The 15,549-nt window shown below is 35.4% G+C and overlaps 1 protein-coding gene across 1 annotated transcript in view; it reads left to right on the forward strand.

Moving 5' to 3' along the window:
* CFAP47 (cilia and flagella associated protein 47) overlaps positions 1-15,549 on the forward strand; it is a 358,571-nt gene that overhangs the window by 27,552 nt on the left and 315,470 nt on the right. Inside the window, exons 19-22 of the mRNA XM_075491883.1 lie at positions 1,205-1,282; positions 1,840-1,984; positions 3,552-3,646; positions 13,709-13,877. Coding sequence (XP_075347998.1) covers positions 1,205-1,282; positions 1,840-1,984; positions 3,552-3,646; positions 13,709-13,877 — 487 coding nt within the window. The remainder of the gene's footprint in view (positions 1-1,204; positions 1,283-1,839; positions 1,985-3,551; positions 3,647-13,708; positions 13,878-15,549) is intronic.

The raw sequence follows: 15,549 nt of genomic DNA on the forward strand, positions 1-15,549 counted from the left end.
TTTATGTGTGTTTATGTGTGGACATTCAAACGTGTTTTGTATTTTATCTCCAGTGTTCTAATGCTTTTTAAGGGGGGGGTGGGGGGAAGAAAATTTTTCTGACAGCAGTTGATGGCTGCTATAACCTATTCTGTTATTTTGGTCTCAGTCCTGTTCTGAAGTATCAAAAAAGCCTCACAGTTTGAGCTGATTCATATTATACCATTGGTAAGCTGTTGAAACTAATGTGATTGTCTTCAGAAGTTCATGTAGACATATCTGCAGTTTTTATGACCTATAGAGGAGCAGGACTGGAATACTGCAGTGTCTTTAATTTCTTGACTTCTTTTTGTGGTCGTCTCATAGATGGATTTACTAGTAGCTTTGATTTGATAATTAGGAGTGCAATAAACATCTAATCCTATTTTGTTTTCTGCATGCCTACTTCCTACACTTGTCCTTGGTTAGGTATGTCCTTGGTGAGAATGGGAAAAAGGATGCTATCATGGGGCTATGTTTGCTACCTTTTCTGACTCTAATCCTGGATTCTCCATCTTTTGTGGCTGCCTACGTTATGCTTGCTAAATCTAGTATGCATTTCTTTTTTCCATGTTTAAAACAGATTTAGCATTGCTCAGAACAGTAGTATCTACTTTGTACCAGCACCTCTGTCAAGAAATTTGTGTTGTGGTATACTTTCCAATTCCTACAGCTGCTGAATAGATCTAACCCATCCAGTCAGCTTTCTCCTGATAGAGAAAACGGATAATTCTAGTGATACAGCCTCCTGCAACATTATTTTTGTCTGCAGAAGACTGGTCGTTCCTAAAACTTTGTTGTTGTTGTTTTTGTTTGTTTTTAATTGACAGCTATGACTATCCCAGATATGGTATGCCACAGAGGCATGACTGGTTCTTTTTTGAAGCCACATGTCCCTGGAATCTGTATATATGTGTTCTAGAAAATGAAGGCATTTTCTTTACCTTTTTATATTTCCATAACAAAAATGCATTATATTTTAAGGGCAGAGTTATTTTCATATTTTCATTACAAATTATGCTGAATGTCTCTCTCCACTCTATATCTGTGGGGTAGGTTGGTGGTTGTTGTTGTTTTGTTGTTTTATTTAAAAAAAAAAAAACTTTTTTTTCATGTAATTATGACAGATTTGGTGAGATAGTTAAAATGACCTTTTCAACAATCACACTGTTGTCCATTCACTTAGGTAGCAGTGCGAAATTCAGGAGTACTAGTGCTTAGGATTGGTGGATTTGTAGAGACCCCTGAAATAAACATTGATATGGTAAGTATGAAGAAATTGTAGCAATTGGTGAGATTGATAGTGTTTTGCTTTATCTGATGTCGAAGTGGCTAATCCCCACTTCATATTTTTCATCTTTTCTTATACTAACTTCCTGAGAAAATTGTCGAAGAGAAGAACTTAGGAAGAGAAATTAAAAACTAAATGTACATATAACAGTTGCACTAAATGGTAGCTGACATCTTTAGCTTTTGAACTTGACAATCTGGGAAAAATATGTTAAAAGGGAGAGGATTTCTTTAAGGTATTTATAGGAAAAAAAAAATGCAATAGGGGAAAAGGAACCCACCAATCTGTTTACTGAATGATGAAAACTTTCCTGATGGTGTAACTGGACTTATGTATTGAAATCTAAACTGTTGCATTTTATGTCCTGGAAAGATTTTAAAGATAAGGGTTATGCAGGACAATTGATTAACCAAAACTGTTATTGTGTTATAAATTGTGCATCTTTGAACAATTATATTTTTCACATTCTGTTCAATTATAAACTTGACTTCACAGTGCTTTGGCCCACTTTTTTTTCTTTAAACTTACAGGAACTATTTGACTTTGGTGGTGTTTATGTTGGCTCTACAAAATCAATTCCCTTTTTGCTGCAGAACAAAGGACAAGCGTGTACCAGAGTGGAGTTTGATTTTTCTAAGTATAAGGATTTTAAATTGAATGCTAATGACCATTCAGGTATTTGCTTTTGCTACATTAGAATTTTCATTAAAAAACCAATGGATAATGCTAAGAGAAAATCTGTCAGACTGTTTCTGGTATACAAATTTTGTGATTTAAGAAAAGCAATTATTTTGGAAGTGCTGCTTAATATAAATTAAGAGGAGACATTTTGGTTTTGCCTGTAAAATGACGTTTGTCAAAAATAAGCATTTGGAAAATGTCAGGTTGCCTGTAGATTTTTTTTCTTTTTTTTTTTTTCCCTATAGTTGCTAAGGTATGTTAAAAGAAGTTTGAATACCTTCTCACCAGTTAAAATAAAAAAACAGTTTAAAAAACCAATGAAACAAAGCCCAAACAACTATAGTGATTTCCTGTTCATGGACTTTTACCGACGGTTTTGACAACATTTACCCTTCAGTTAATTCAACATCAGTATAATGGTCTGGACTTCTCTTTTTCCTAATGGTACAGGGGTTCTGCAGGTTAATCACAGGACCTCTGTTCTGCATGATGCCCAACTCAGAATGACATTGGGGCAATATATGGAATTAGATTGCTGTTCTTTGTTGCTTGATAGAACTAGTGCAGATTCTTATCCTTCACTCGTTGCTTATCCCTTTTCTACTTCAGTCCTGGCATGTCCTTTGCTGTTCCAACATCTTTATTCATGAGAGAATTTTGCAGCTATGTTTATATGGCCTCTTTGTCCCTGTGAGCTCAGGAAATCGGGACTCTTTCTTTTGCAAGACAGTATTATAATAAATAGTTGTCTCTTTTTAAGTAGAACTATACATAGACGATGACAAAAAGTGATCTGACAAGAACAGAGGGGTTTTCTTACCATGTGGTGGACTTCAAAGGGAAAGTGAGGGCTCCTAGTCAGTCATCTTAACTTGGAAGAGAACTGTAAGACTGTCTACAACAGGCAACTAGCCAGCATGGGAGGTGACTCATTGCACGTGATTCCTAGATCAGAGTTGGTGCTTGAAACCAGTAATGTGACATCCAGTTAGGTCCAGTACTGTTCAAATGGTGAATGCTGGATGAATACTGATCCTGGTGTTCCAGGATGAATACTGATCTCAGAGGAATGTTACCTTGTTTATTGGAAAACCGTGCTTGTGCCAGTGCCTTAAAATTGGACATGAAAGTCTGAAAAATGAAGCAAGCCTTACTGGTAAAATTCTGTAGTGTAGATTATGCCTAAAAGTCATTTAGAAAAAGTTTCAGCCAACTATTTTTCTCCTTGTGGTATTAGTTTTCATTACTTAGTTAACTATTTTTTGCCTAATGCTTTTATTCAAAGGTAAATGACAGTGTTGGGTTTTTTTTTTTTTCTGAAATATTGTGTTCTCCCAAATCAATAACTTTAATGAAAGTTGCTGGTGATTTAACACTTCTCAAAATTACCTGCAGAATCCTTATGAGAAATACTGTATTCATTTGTAACTTGGTGAGAAATATTTACTATACAGATAGTAGATACTTTATGTTGGAAATCACTTTGGAGTACTGCAACTATTACAAAGTTGATATTTAGTGTAATAACGTCTGTAATTTGATTCTGAATTTTGTTTGACAGTGGCTGACTGCTGTTCTTCAAAGCCTTATTTGTATTCGGTTAACTTAAAGGGAAAGTCAGCTTTGCAATGCTTGTTGTCCTTCATGCCAAAAGAGGTAGGTTTATGGGGCAGTGGTGATTATGCTAAATTAAAATCATGCTCTGTGATATTTCTATGGTGAAAGAATATAGACATTTTAGATGCACATTTTGGTGTGTGCAACAGTTTTATAATAGTAATCCAATTCTTAAGAAAACAAGTTCTGAAATAACCTTTATATAACTTTTGCCGCTTTCCATAAATGTTTGTATACACAAAGAAAACACACTTTCTCAATGACTTAAAAATGGAAAAAATATAAACTTAAATTGCAATGTCTTACCATGCATTCATTAAATCATTCAACAAACTGGCAGCCGTTTTCTTTTTGCAGCTATTTGTGCTTTAACTCTCAGATGACTAAGGGTCTGCAAAAGTAGAGGAGTTTTATGTGTCATAAAGATTGGCAAAGTTGCTTTCTGATTGAGCTATTTGAGGGAAATAAATTGAAGATATGAGACTTCATGGGTTAGTTTTACATCAGGAAAATAGCATTTTATTGGTAGTAGGGGTCAATAGAGTGCTATAGCAAATTTTAAATCTAAACTTAGATCTGAACAACGCTTTAGAAATGGAGGGTTTGGTGTTTCCACGTATTTGGAGAACAATGAACTGAAAGAAAACTTAGTCTTTGATATTATGAACCAGCTTCAGAACAAGCACCTGGGGACCACTTCTACAGCACATAAACCTGTTGCATTAGCTGCATTTTTACCTTAAAAAAATAAATGAATATCAGAGACAATGCATCTTGGAAGGGTCAACCATATTCTTTTTTCACTCCCCCCAACCCCTTCCCAGCAATTTAGTTTTTGAATGAAAGGTAATTCCTTTGTTCAAAGCATTCTTCAATTAATATTTGCATATTACAGGCTGTGCCTGGTAACACTGTGATTTTTCTTCCTCTTATTACTGTCAGCTTAGATTCTGTGTACACATGGAAGCTATTGTGAAATAACTGATGGTGTGCATTTATAGCACATTCACTACTCTGAGATGATTTTTCCTGACAGAACATGAGTCAATAGATTCATAAAAAATGACCTTTTTTTAAACCAAACTAATTTCCTCCTGTAGCATAGCAGGCATTGAGGTTAGGGGAGAAGCAGTAGATGTCGTATCTTTAAGTATCTTGACACTGCCTGATGCAACATTCTCATAAGCAAGATAGTCAGATTTAGACTAGATACAGTGTTAGGAAAGTATGTGGTTGTTTGCAAAATAGTACATACAGAGTATCACCAGTGACCTGTTGTCAAACTGGAGAGGAGCTCAGTAAGGAAAAATGCCGACATTTTCATTTGGGTAGGAAGGGTCAACAATAGAAAGGCAAGACTCGATAATGCTGTTGGAGTAATCTATGTGTATGGTATTGTAGATAACAAGCTGAACAAGAATTAAGAGTAGAGGCAGACACCATACTGATTTATATAAATGGGAATAATGTTAGTAAAGCAAGTAAAATAATTATTCTAATCAGTGCTGATAACACTTCAGCTGGAACACTTTTCCCATTTGGGATGCCATGCTTAAAGAAAGAAGTGGGAAAATGTCCCTTGGAAAGAAAGTCCAAAAGAAAGCAATGGAAATGATCAGAAGTCCAGAAAGCACAAACAGTGTAAAAAATGGAACTAACTTCCAATATTCTGTGGAATATAATTTATATATGCTTGTTCACTGCAGTAGATAGGTAATGAGTAGTGGGTTTGAATTATGCCAGGTGGATTAGGTCGGATACAAAAACTCATTGTAGCAAAAAGAGTCAAAGACTTTCTCAGGTAATTTATTCCAGTATCTCCATTACTGAAGACTCTTAAGAAGGGGTTGGACAAGCATCACCAGAAATGCTTCATTCTGTCCCAAAGGGACAAGTCATCTGTCAGACAATCACATTTATGCATTGTAAAATCATATTATAACAGCATGTTGCTGCTCCAAAGACGAAATTCTGGCCCCACTAAGGCTAGTGCTAAGGCTCTTAGTAATTATAACAGTACTTCTTAGTGGCTGTCTCTTGCTAAGTGTGAAATTCAAATGAGTTAATAAAAAAAGGAATATAGATTTTTTTGGCTGAAAATGATGAAATCGGAATGTGGAAAGGCTAGCTTCCCTTATAAATAAAAAGCAGTACATAAAATAGTGTAGAGCCATGTAAAACAAACATGGGGTAAAGATTGATTGAACTTTTAATGAGTAGGTATATATTATTACTGTTCTTACAGCCAAGCTTCAAAACTTAATTAGTTTTGATTTTTATTTTACCAGTAAAGTCCTCTGAGATGCATATTTCATTTACAAAAGCAACCTGCTGTAACAGCATTCTCTTAAAGAACTTTTTTAAGCTTAAAATCATAAGTATTCAACAACATCTTAAATTTTTTGTTCAATTGATTGCCAGTAGAAATGAGAAACAAAATGCTGCTTCGTAACTGCCAGTTAGGTTCTAGTAAGCCATAGATACAACACTAAACAGAGAAAGTAAATGCTTGCTAAAATTGCAATGCCCTCTGTAAGAACTTTCCAAATCTCCCAAGTTTCCATTCTTTCCTGTTTTTTCATTTTGTATCACCTGATTGCTTTGGAATAAAATATACTTACTTTTGAAGAGTTCACTCTGTTTCTGGATTAGATGGGAACAAGGTAATGATGGTACAACTAATACTTTAGCTTAGTTAAGGTAGTGGTTAATTTTTTTGAAAAAAATTTTTTTTTTCTTCAGCATCTATACAGAAAATTCAGTTAGGAGTTCTATAAAAATAGAATGCCACAAACATACTGATTTTAAAAATGATAAATAGTGTCTAGAAATACTAAAATAAGGTCTAGCAGTATTGTTCTATGGATGATACAGGGGTGCCTACTATGTATAAGATTTAACAGGTAACAAGAGCTTAACTTCCAAGGCCTCAATTTCAATTTATTTTCATAAAACAGTTTTACTTAAGACTTGTCAAGTTTTTAACAGAGGTATTTCTAATCTACACTGTAGATGCAGTTTTCATTTTTTTTTTCTTTAATCTCAGTAGTTAAAAGCACACAATTGCGTATAAGATGTAAAACACATACATATTGGTGGGAGCCGTAACCTGAAATCTGACAGCTCTGTTCTTGCTTATGGCATTGGATTTCTCTGGTGATAGTGCTGCTGTACAAGGTGACCCTTTATTCTCCACTGTAGCGGAGAAGAGTGTAGTGGAAGGTCAGTCATCCCCCTTACAGGCTAGTGAAATACCAACTCTCTAAAATCTTAAATGCCCCCCGCCCTCAACTATCAAAACAGGGATTTTATTTGCCTCCCAGTACTCTATTTCCCATTGTTCCAATTAAGCTCTAGTATTATTTTCTTTCCTTGTTAAGTTGCAGGATGGATTAAGAGTAGAAATGGTGGTACTGACACTGTTGTAAATTCAAATGATTAACTAAATTAATATTTCTGAAGATGGCTGAAATAGTAGATGGTTCTTTATGTTTAATTTCACTTATCCTCTGAACTACTGTTTAGTATTACTGTTCATTATTGATGACCATCTCCAACTGTCATTTGATACTGGTGGTATGGTAACCTAACTGAAGACAAGGTTATACCAGTTGGCAGTCTGCTTTAATTATGATATAAATTTGGAAAAAAATAATTCTTATATTTGACTGGATCTGTTTTGTGACTGCTGCTCTTAAAAAAAAAAAAAAAAAAAAAAAAAAAAGTAGAATATATTGCATCTATTGATTACAGATTTCTCTATAGGGTTTTCTGATGTCATCCTTTTTTAATTTGTCAAACTCTGGGTCTAAGTGTTTTTCCAGTCTTGAGAATAGTTTTTGGCAAACAGAACAACTTCCTTCAGAAGTAAGGGAATAAAGAACTTCAAAAAGGAAATTTTTCTGGGGCACCTTATACCTCATAACCAACTAATAAGTGCTGCTTTAATGAAATGTGTTTATTTCAGTTTCCCCTTCCCTCCACGTGCTCACAGTCTTTCTGTCTCCCTTTGCCCTCAGTGCTGGGTGAGCTCACTGTACGAGGAGTGCTTCCTTCTGCTGGAAGTGTATTACTGCCTGGCTGTCAGGGGGCAGCTTAGTTATTGCTAGGCAAGACATGCCCAAATAAACTTAAAACTTACAACCCGCTGGTGGTCACAAGTTAACATCACTGAGAGTTAGCACAGCACTGATAGCTGGCAGCAATAGCACTGACTAACGTTAAATGAAGTTAACTTTCAAAATTAAATGTGTTGCCCGGTGTGGCATGACTAAAGGAAGCATCTGGATGTACCCCCCAGGATGCTGTAGCTTTTCTTTAATTTAACTCCTGCAAAGTAGAATACTAATAAAAAGCATAGTTCTGGTAAGAAAGTGGTCCCAGGTACCAGCATCTTTTATTGTGATCAGAAACTCTCAGTAGTTACTGATTCTTAAAACATTCACCATTGGATCCGAGTTCTTTATCATTCTACCTCATCTAGATTTCCCCCTTTTCTCACCAGATTTGTTCCTTCTCTTTCCTGACTTTCCAATCTTGAAAAAACTCTCTGACCTTCTCTGTATATTGAGCTTCCCCTATTCAAGTTTCACGGTTGCAAGTGCTATTTCCTGCCTCTGCACTTGAATAGCTGTTTCTCTGATCTCATCACCATTTTCAGGACAACTGCTCTCACCCAGCTTACCTCCCAGCTGCTGCAAACCTTCTGCATCCCATCGAGTCACATTCTTTTCTGTCTGCCTTCTGGTTCTACTAAAACTTCCTGCTGTTGTAGTCATTACTGACAACACTACCCTATAAACCAACAGAACCCCACTATATTGATGTTATTGCTAACAAAGTAGATACGAGAACTAAGAAAAGATTAAAACAAAATAATTCAGAAGCGTTGATAAAAAATAAACATTATTTTTTTAATTATATTTATTATCATTATTTTAACATGACTTAAAATTTTATTAAAACTACTTGAATTATTAACATAAGGTTTCAAGTAATTTAGTCTTGAATGCAATCTTGAATTCTCCTGCTAAAAATCAACTTGGCAATAGCTTTCCTAATGCCTCAAAAAGCTTCAAATCAACAAACGAAGTAAATACATAGGAACTCTGAATAGCTCCTACAATTCTCACTAAAACTTAATATGTACAAACATGTGAGATCAAAAGGTGCTCTTAGAGATGAAGTATATTGACATGCTTATAAAATAATATCTAAAAATTTTGAGATAATTCTCCCCGTATTCTAAGTGGTAAAATGAAGTTGATGCATTATAGATAAGAATGCTAGAATGCTGCTCAGACGTGGCCTGGCTGTGCCTTCCTGTTACTCCAGTGTCTCAGAGGTGTTAGAGGTGACAGGGCTTTCTGCCTCACTGGAGTGAGTTTAACCTTGGTGTTTGTTGGCTGTGAAAGTCAGAGCTGTAAGTGAAAGCACTATACAAAAATACATATAAATAGGTAAGCTAGCAAATACTTCTTAATGTCATATTTGCATACAGGTTGTATGCTGCTTTCTTTTCTGTTTTGATGTAGTTTTATTTGAGAGCCACTACAGTTAACGTTTTAGGGTTTTTTTTCACAGCAGTATAAGGAGGTTTAGCCAGCTGAATGTCTGATGGGCAAGGCAGGCTTCTCATTTCAGAGTTGAATAGAAAAAAACTTCCTGGTAATTAAAGAAAAGACCCAACCAAACAAAAAAACCCATGACTATCTGGCCAAATATCTGTTGTAGCTCCCTCATCCCTATCCAGAGACAGAGCTAAGAATTATTACTAATAATATTATTTGATTGATTGCTAGCAGTGATTATTTTTTGAACTGAGTTTTAAATTGTACTGTCCAAGAACCATAGAAGCATGGCTTTTCTGACCATGGCTCTCTCTCTGCAAGCTACCTGTCCAGGTAACAGTGAAGAGCACCTCATTCCTTTGGTTTTGTGCCAGGGAAACAGGCAGCATGTGGTCACTGTAAATATTTGCTTATATTAGTTCCTCAACTGTTACTGTGTTTCTTTAGGCAGCATGATCCACCTGCTAGCAGCAGTATTTTGCATGGTCTGGTAAGGAAGGCACGCGAAGCAAGGTACAGGAGTGTACTGCTTCCAAATTACGCTCCCCTGCCCCGGCTGGAAAATAACAAGTTCTAGCATCTTGGAAAAAAGACAAAATACACAGCTGTGTAATAATGAAGCCTATGAGGGCTTTTGATTGAGATAAATAGAGCAAGTCACACCTGTCAGAGCTTATTCCTTAAGCTTTTTGTAGAGAAGTGACAGGTGGTTTTGGGTTTTTTTTGGCCTTTTTAATGATGTAATATTTTTTTTTTTAAATGAAAGAACAGAATTCATGGTGTAAGAAATGAATTCTATGGAAAATCTGCAGCTGTGGAACTACAGGGTATTGCTGGTGCATCATCTCTGACCGTATACAAGGGAAAGATTTAGTTTTATTTCAGTATTTTGAATGATGGCTTAGAACACTAGTTACATTATTCATTGTGGAAAGCTGCTTATCTGTGATATAAAGCTGGGAAATTTAGGCTGCATGAAAGATTTAAGTATGTTTTAAGGAAAAGCTCATGTTGACTATCTGAGGGGAGGTTGAGAATGTATATTGTATACAGCTGCAGGACATAAACCCTTGGTTTTGCAGTTAAGTTTAAATTTGAATCAAACTGGTTTTTTTAATGTACATTACACTTTCTCTCCCTGTATCACTGCTGAATCTGTATGTTGTTAGTGCTATAAATAAAGAAACTTTAAAATCAGCCTTTACACAAAAATTTGATGACTTTTAATGCTTCAAGATATTTGAACAGTCTGCATGTTGTTATATGATAAATACAAGAGTATTATCCTTTACAGATGCTTTAACTTAATTTTAAGTCATAAATTAGCTTACTGATTTACTTGCAATTCCCTGTGAAGTTGTCCTGTGAAAGCAAGTACTGTAATTTTAGGGAGATGTCACATATTCTTTGTGCTAAATAAACTATATGGTTCCTGGATTTGACAGCAAAATTTCTACTCAACCTTGAGAATATGTGCTGTATTACAATAATAATTAGAAAAATGTGTTTTATAAAGCATAAAATATATTATTGCATTGGGGTTCTTAGTGAAGATAGAAACGAAATAACTGCTTTTAAAGTGTTTTTTTGAAAATAATTTTGTTTTTTTACTCTGATTCCCCCCCTCAACCTGACAATTGTGCTTGAGTTTGTTTATTTTTTATGCATGAATTTATATAAAATACCATTTTAATTGTCACGGATGCTGGGGTACTTGTTTTTCCTTTTGTTTCTTTCAGTATACTGAGTATTTAGGCCTGAGGCAGGAAGCCATTCAGCTGCATTCACTCTCCAGCGTTGGGCTTAGAGCTACCATGTACTTTGTATCAAACCTATTTCATAGATTCAAATGAGTTTTGGTAGCTGAGCTTTCTTGTTCAGACAGATTTCTTAAAATCAACAACTTTTATTTGTTTAGCAATTTAGCCAAAAAATGGAAAGTGTTTTAAAATGCCCTCTAAATAAAAGTTTGCAGGAATATCAGTTTTATTTAAAGAATTGTTATCTTCTGGTGGCAGCCTACACAAGCATGTCCTTTTCTGGCATCCTTTGGAGGTGTTCTGTGTGAACGCGTAACAAAAAGTTCCTTTGTCTCACGTGACTAGTCTTTGTAAAGCTTCTTTTGAAGTATTTTAATTGGTATAAAAACATAACAGCATTGATGAAGAGCAATCGCAGTGCTGGACTGTACTCTTTTGCATAGCCAATGACATAATGGTATCTATTACAGACTAAGCATTTTAATCTTAACAAACTTTAAAAACTTAGTGTCATTGTTATATATGTCCTACATGTTAGGGATGGAAGGATTTTCTAGCTCACTTTTTTACTGCAATTCTTGGCAATGGTGTTTCATGTGTTAGAATTGCCCACGTAAGGAAGTACCTGCTGGCTCTAGGGAGCTGCCGAGGCTGGGAGGAATCTCGGAACCCGAGATGTGCACTGAGATGTGCAGTCATCTTCTCTCTGTTCTCCTTACAGTGACCCATAATGCTTGGGAGATGTTGGTTATTTCTGCAGCATTTTGCATATTACACTTCTAAAGATGTATGCTGGGTACACTGTACCTAATGTAGCAAACTTCTCATACAGCCGAAGGAGTGTGACAGAATCTTTGGGTTGTGTCTGTGTTGTGACTGTTGTACGAGATGCTTGACCTAGAGAGTCCTGTAAATAGCCCCCCCCCCCCCCCCCCCCCCCCCCAATACTGGTTCACTTTAGAGTTCTGTCTTACATATGTATTTTAACAGCTATCACAGTTACAAAATAATGATGTATTCAGCTCTATTCTACCAAACTTCTCTTTTAAAACTTTTTCCAAAAACATAAGATTTTTTTTTTATGGATTTCACAGCCTTGAAATGCAATGCTTACTACTTTCAACTATAAGAAAAGATAGTAAATTGTTTTTCTAAAACTGTAAGGAGCCACTGTTGTTAGTAATGTGTAATCATGTATTTCACACATACTTTGAAGTGAAAGGAACTTCTCATGCTATGGAGAAAAGATTGTTTTCAGTCTAATTTTTAATTATGTGGTTTTATGCCACAAGAGCATATTTTGAAGATGTAACTTGATGAAATTTTTTATATGGGTGACTTGAGATACTAAGAAGAGTATGTAAAGCAAATCAGGAGATTGAGTAAAAATCTTTGTTTATGACACACCTTGAGCATTAGTTACTAAAAAATCTTAAATGACATTCACCATGTTAATTTTGAAAAGCCAATTCTATGTTATAAAATCTAATCATTACCAGATTTGAAGTATCAATACAAATCAAGGGACTGTGGTGATCTCACTAGAGAAGCTTCCCCTCATCTCGTGCTTTCCTCTTGCTAAGCACAAATACACAAAATGTTCGACAAGGCTCAGCACACATCTCGCTCACCAGGAGTTTGTAATTGTGTTACAAAGCCAGTTGGAACTCCAAACACTGTAAGTGCGTGTCCTTGCTTCTCATTATGCAAGCTCTGTGTTGGTTCTGTTACAGATGGATACGTGCCTCATGTCCTGGTTTAGGACAAAATATTTTTTTTTTCTTTCCTGTCTTTTATATATTCTACTTACTACCACATATGTGAAAGTGAAGCATTATGCACTATTTTCTGCAGTTTTTGAAAGCTTTTAAATGGCTCATAACTTCTTTATCTAGCTGGTTTTACTGCAAATTTTAAGCAGCATGCAGATTTTATAGGCCAGAGTTATCCATATCTTTTTGTCTGGAGAACATACTGCTCTAGTGTGTTGGAAAGACAGAGCGAGAGGCAAGAAATGCCTCCTTGAAAGTGCACTGTGAAATAAATTTGGCCTCTCGAGTGCACAGTCTGTCAAAAAAGAGGATTTTGTATAAAACATGCTATCTTTTAATTTCTAAACCCCACTTGTTTGGGGATGTGACTGCAGAGATAAAATTAGCATCAAAATCACTGGAATTTGGACTCCTGGAATTTGGACTCCTGGAATTTGGACTCCTGGAATTTGGTGGTGTTCAATGACAAAGGGTTTAAGAGTATTATTATTTTTTTTTTCTTTGAGGTTTCTCGATTTTTTTAACTCATGCTCCACCTTGATCTCAGAGCCCATTTTGTTTATGCTGGGTATACCGTAACAGCTGACCTTTTCTCTTCAGTGTTTGAGAAAGGCTTTCTTAACTTACGCAGCTTTGCTTTCCCCCTCTTTGCTCGTGCTTACGCATTTGGGCCACTGCTCCAATCTTTTTTTCACTCAGGAGAGCAGTTGGAGAGGAACACAACACAGTAATTTACCAGAAGCCTTGTCTGTAGCTGTGCTGATAACCCCGATACTTTTGGCCATACAGTTTTTTCCTTGGTGGGGGAAAAAATGACTGGCCGCTGCTTACTTAAAGGACTGATACTGGGTGCTAATAAGCAACCATCCTGTTAATATCATGATCAGGTCCTAAGTTAATTTCAGTAATTTTTCTGAAATAGTAATATCACTCAGATGGTTCGAGAAGTACCTACAATTTCTTTGGGAAAGTGACCACAATGATATTTTTGTCCTTTAGGTGGCAGCATATGACTTCACTCTTCCAGTTAATACTCCTCGGGCTGACTTCCTACTGGCACAGCCAAGCCCCGTATCCGCAACTTCTGTTGGATCTGTAAAGCACATCGTTGCTCCTCGGCCACAGGCAGTGACTGTGGCTGTTCCGTTGTGTAGAGTTAAAGCAGTTGGTAGGTAAACCAGAGACTTAAGCAGATGGTGGATACTTATATTTGTAGTGATGTTTTTGCTTGTATTCTAATTGCAGAGAGTTACTACCTAACTGAAATTTGATTGATAATTGTATAATTTGTAAATTTCTTGGACACTTGCAAAATTTTCAAATTTTGATTTGTATTTTTAAATATGTCTAAAGGTGAACTTTCTATACATAATTATGACGTTCTGGGAAAATACGGGGGTTTTTTTTGTATAGCCATTTGCCTTATATAAAAATTAGTTTACCAAAACTAATTTTTGTTTCTACTCATTCATTAGTGTTTCTAGATCTTATCATGCAGACCCCAGTATTTATGGCAGTTCATCTGAAAAGGGTAGAAAAGTAGTATGTCATTCATACCCTTTTTTTTTTTTGTTTTTCCTAGTCTTACTCTGTCAAAACTAGGTGTTCTAGCTATATTTAAAACTCCTCTAAAATGCCTCTGACTGGCCCTGATCTCATCTGAGAGAACTGGTGGTAATTTAGTCCATTTGCTTCTGTTTGCTTTTATGTGTAGAACTGCAGTCTTCTGGCCTGTCGTAGTTTGTTAGTGGCCAAAGTTACAGGCCGTTTGCCTGCAGCAAGAATTTGTATCTTAAATGATTCTTCTCTGCTTTTCTTAGAAATAATTTGTGGTTCTCTTTAGTCTCCTGTCTGATCCTTATAGTCATATAGACCTACACGTTGTGAATACTTGAATCCACTAGCTTTCCTCATTTCAGTTTTTAATATGCAGTCACTGTTTATTCAAGATGAGACTTAAGTGCTGAGTGTCTTCCTGGAATGATGTTTGTGTAATGTTTTAAATATCTTGGGAGCACTGAAGGAGGCTTGGCCAATTAAATGCATAATGTGGGGTAAAAGCAACTCACATTTATTAGGTTTTTTCTATGTTTGTTTTTTTCTTTTTTTTTCCTCTGTAGGGCTTTAACTTAAATCTTACTTTTGAGATCTTTTAAGATATCAAAGGAATCTGAGAGACCTTCTTTAGATCCTGTGATCGAAGTAAATTCATATTAAACATTTCTAAATATTTTCAGTTTAAGAACAGGTAGAATAAAGATAAATGTACATATGTATATGAGATTAGTAGAAAGCACATCTCTGAGTAAAAAATCATGAATCAAAGTGACAAATTTCTAGTGCAGAAGTGATTTATGTAACCTGAAGAAAAAAAAAAGTTCATTTCCTTTTCCCTTTCTTTGTGGAAATAATGAATTGATACAATCAGTAAGTCTCGCTAATAAATGACAATCTTACCTAAATTTTATTAAAAATTTTTACTTCTGCCATATAGAATTTCTTCAAAGTATCAGTATAGGCCAACAACAAGTAGTCATGGTATTAAAGTGAACATGTAATGTTTTCAATTCTAAGAAATAGTTGAAAAAATAAAGTGTGGATTCTATTTAAATTTGAGTATTGGAATTACATTCTTACTGGGAATTCTCATGGGCTGGAAGGAGGGAGAGAAGTCTAAATAAATGTCTTGACTACTCATTTAACATAATCATACAGATGCAGCAACTAGCCATATTATTTTTACTGTTAAGAAGTTGATAATTTTATTACATTCTGACAACTTAAAAATTATGTCTATTATTGATTCATCATTTCAGATTATCACTTTAAAAACTAAAAGT

The sequence above is a fragment of the Mycteria americana genome, chromosome 1, assembly GCF_035582795.1.
Source record: "Mycteria americana isolate JAX WOST 10 ecotype Jacksonville Zoo and Gardens chromosome 1, USCA_MyAme_1.0, whole genome shotgun sequence".
Classification (NCBI taxonomy): Eukaryota; Metazoa; Chordata; class Aves; order Ciconiiformes; family Ciconiidae; genus Mycteria; species Mycteria americana.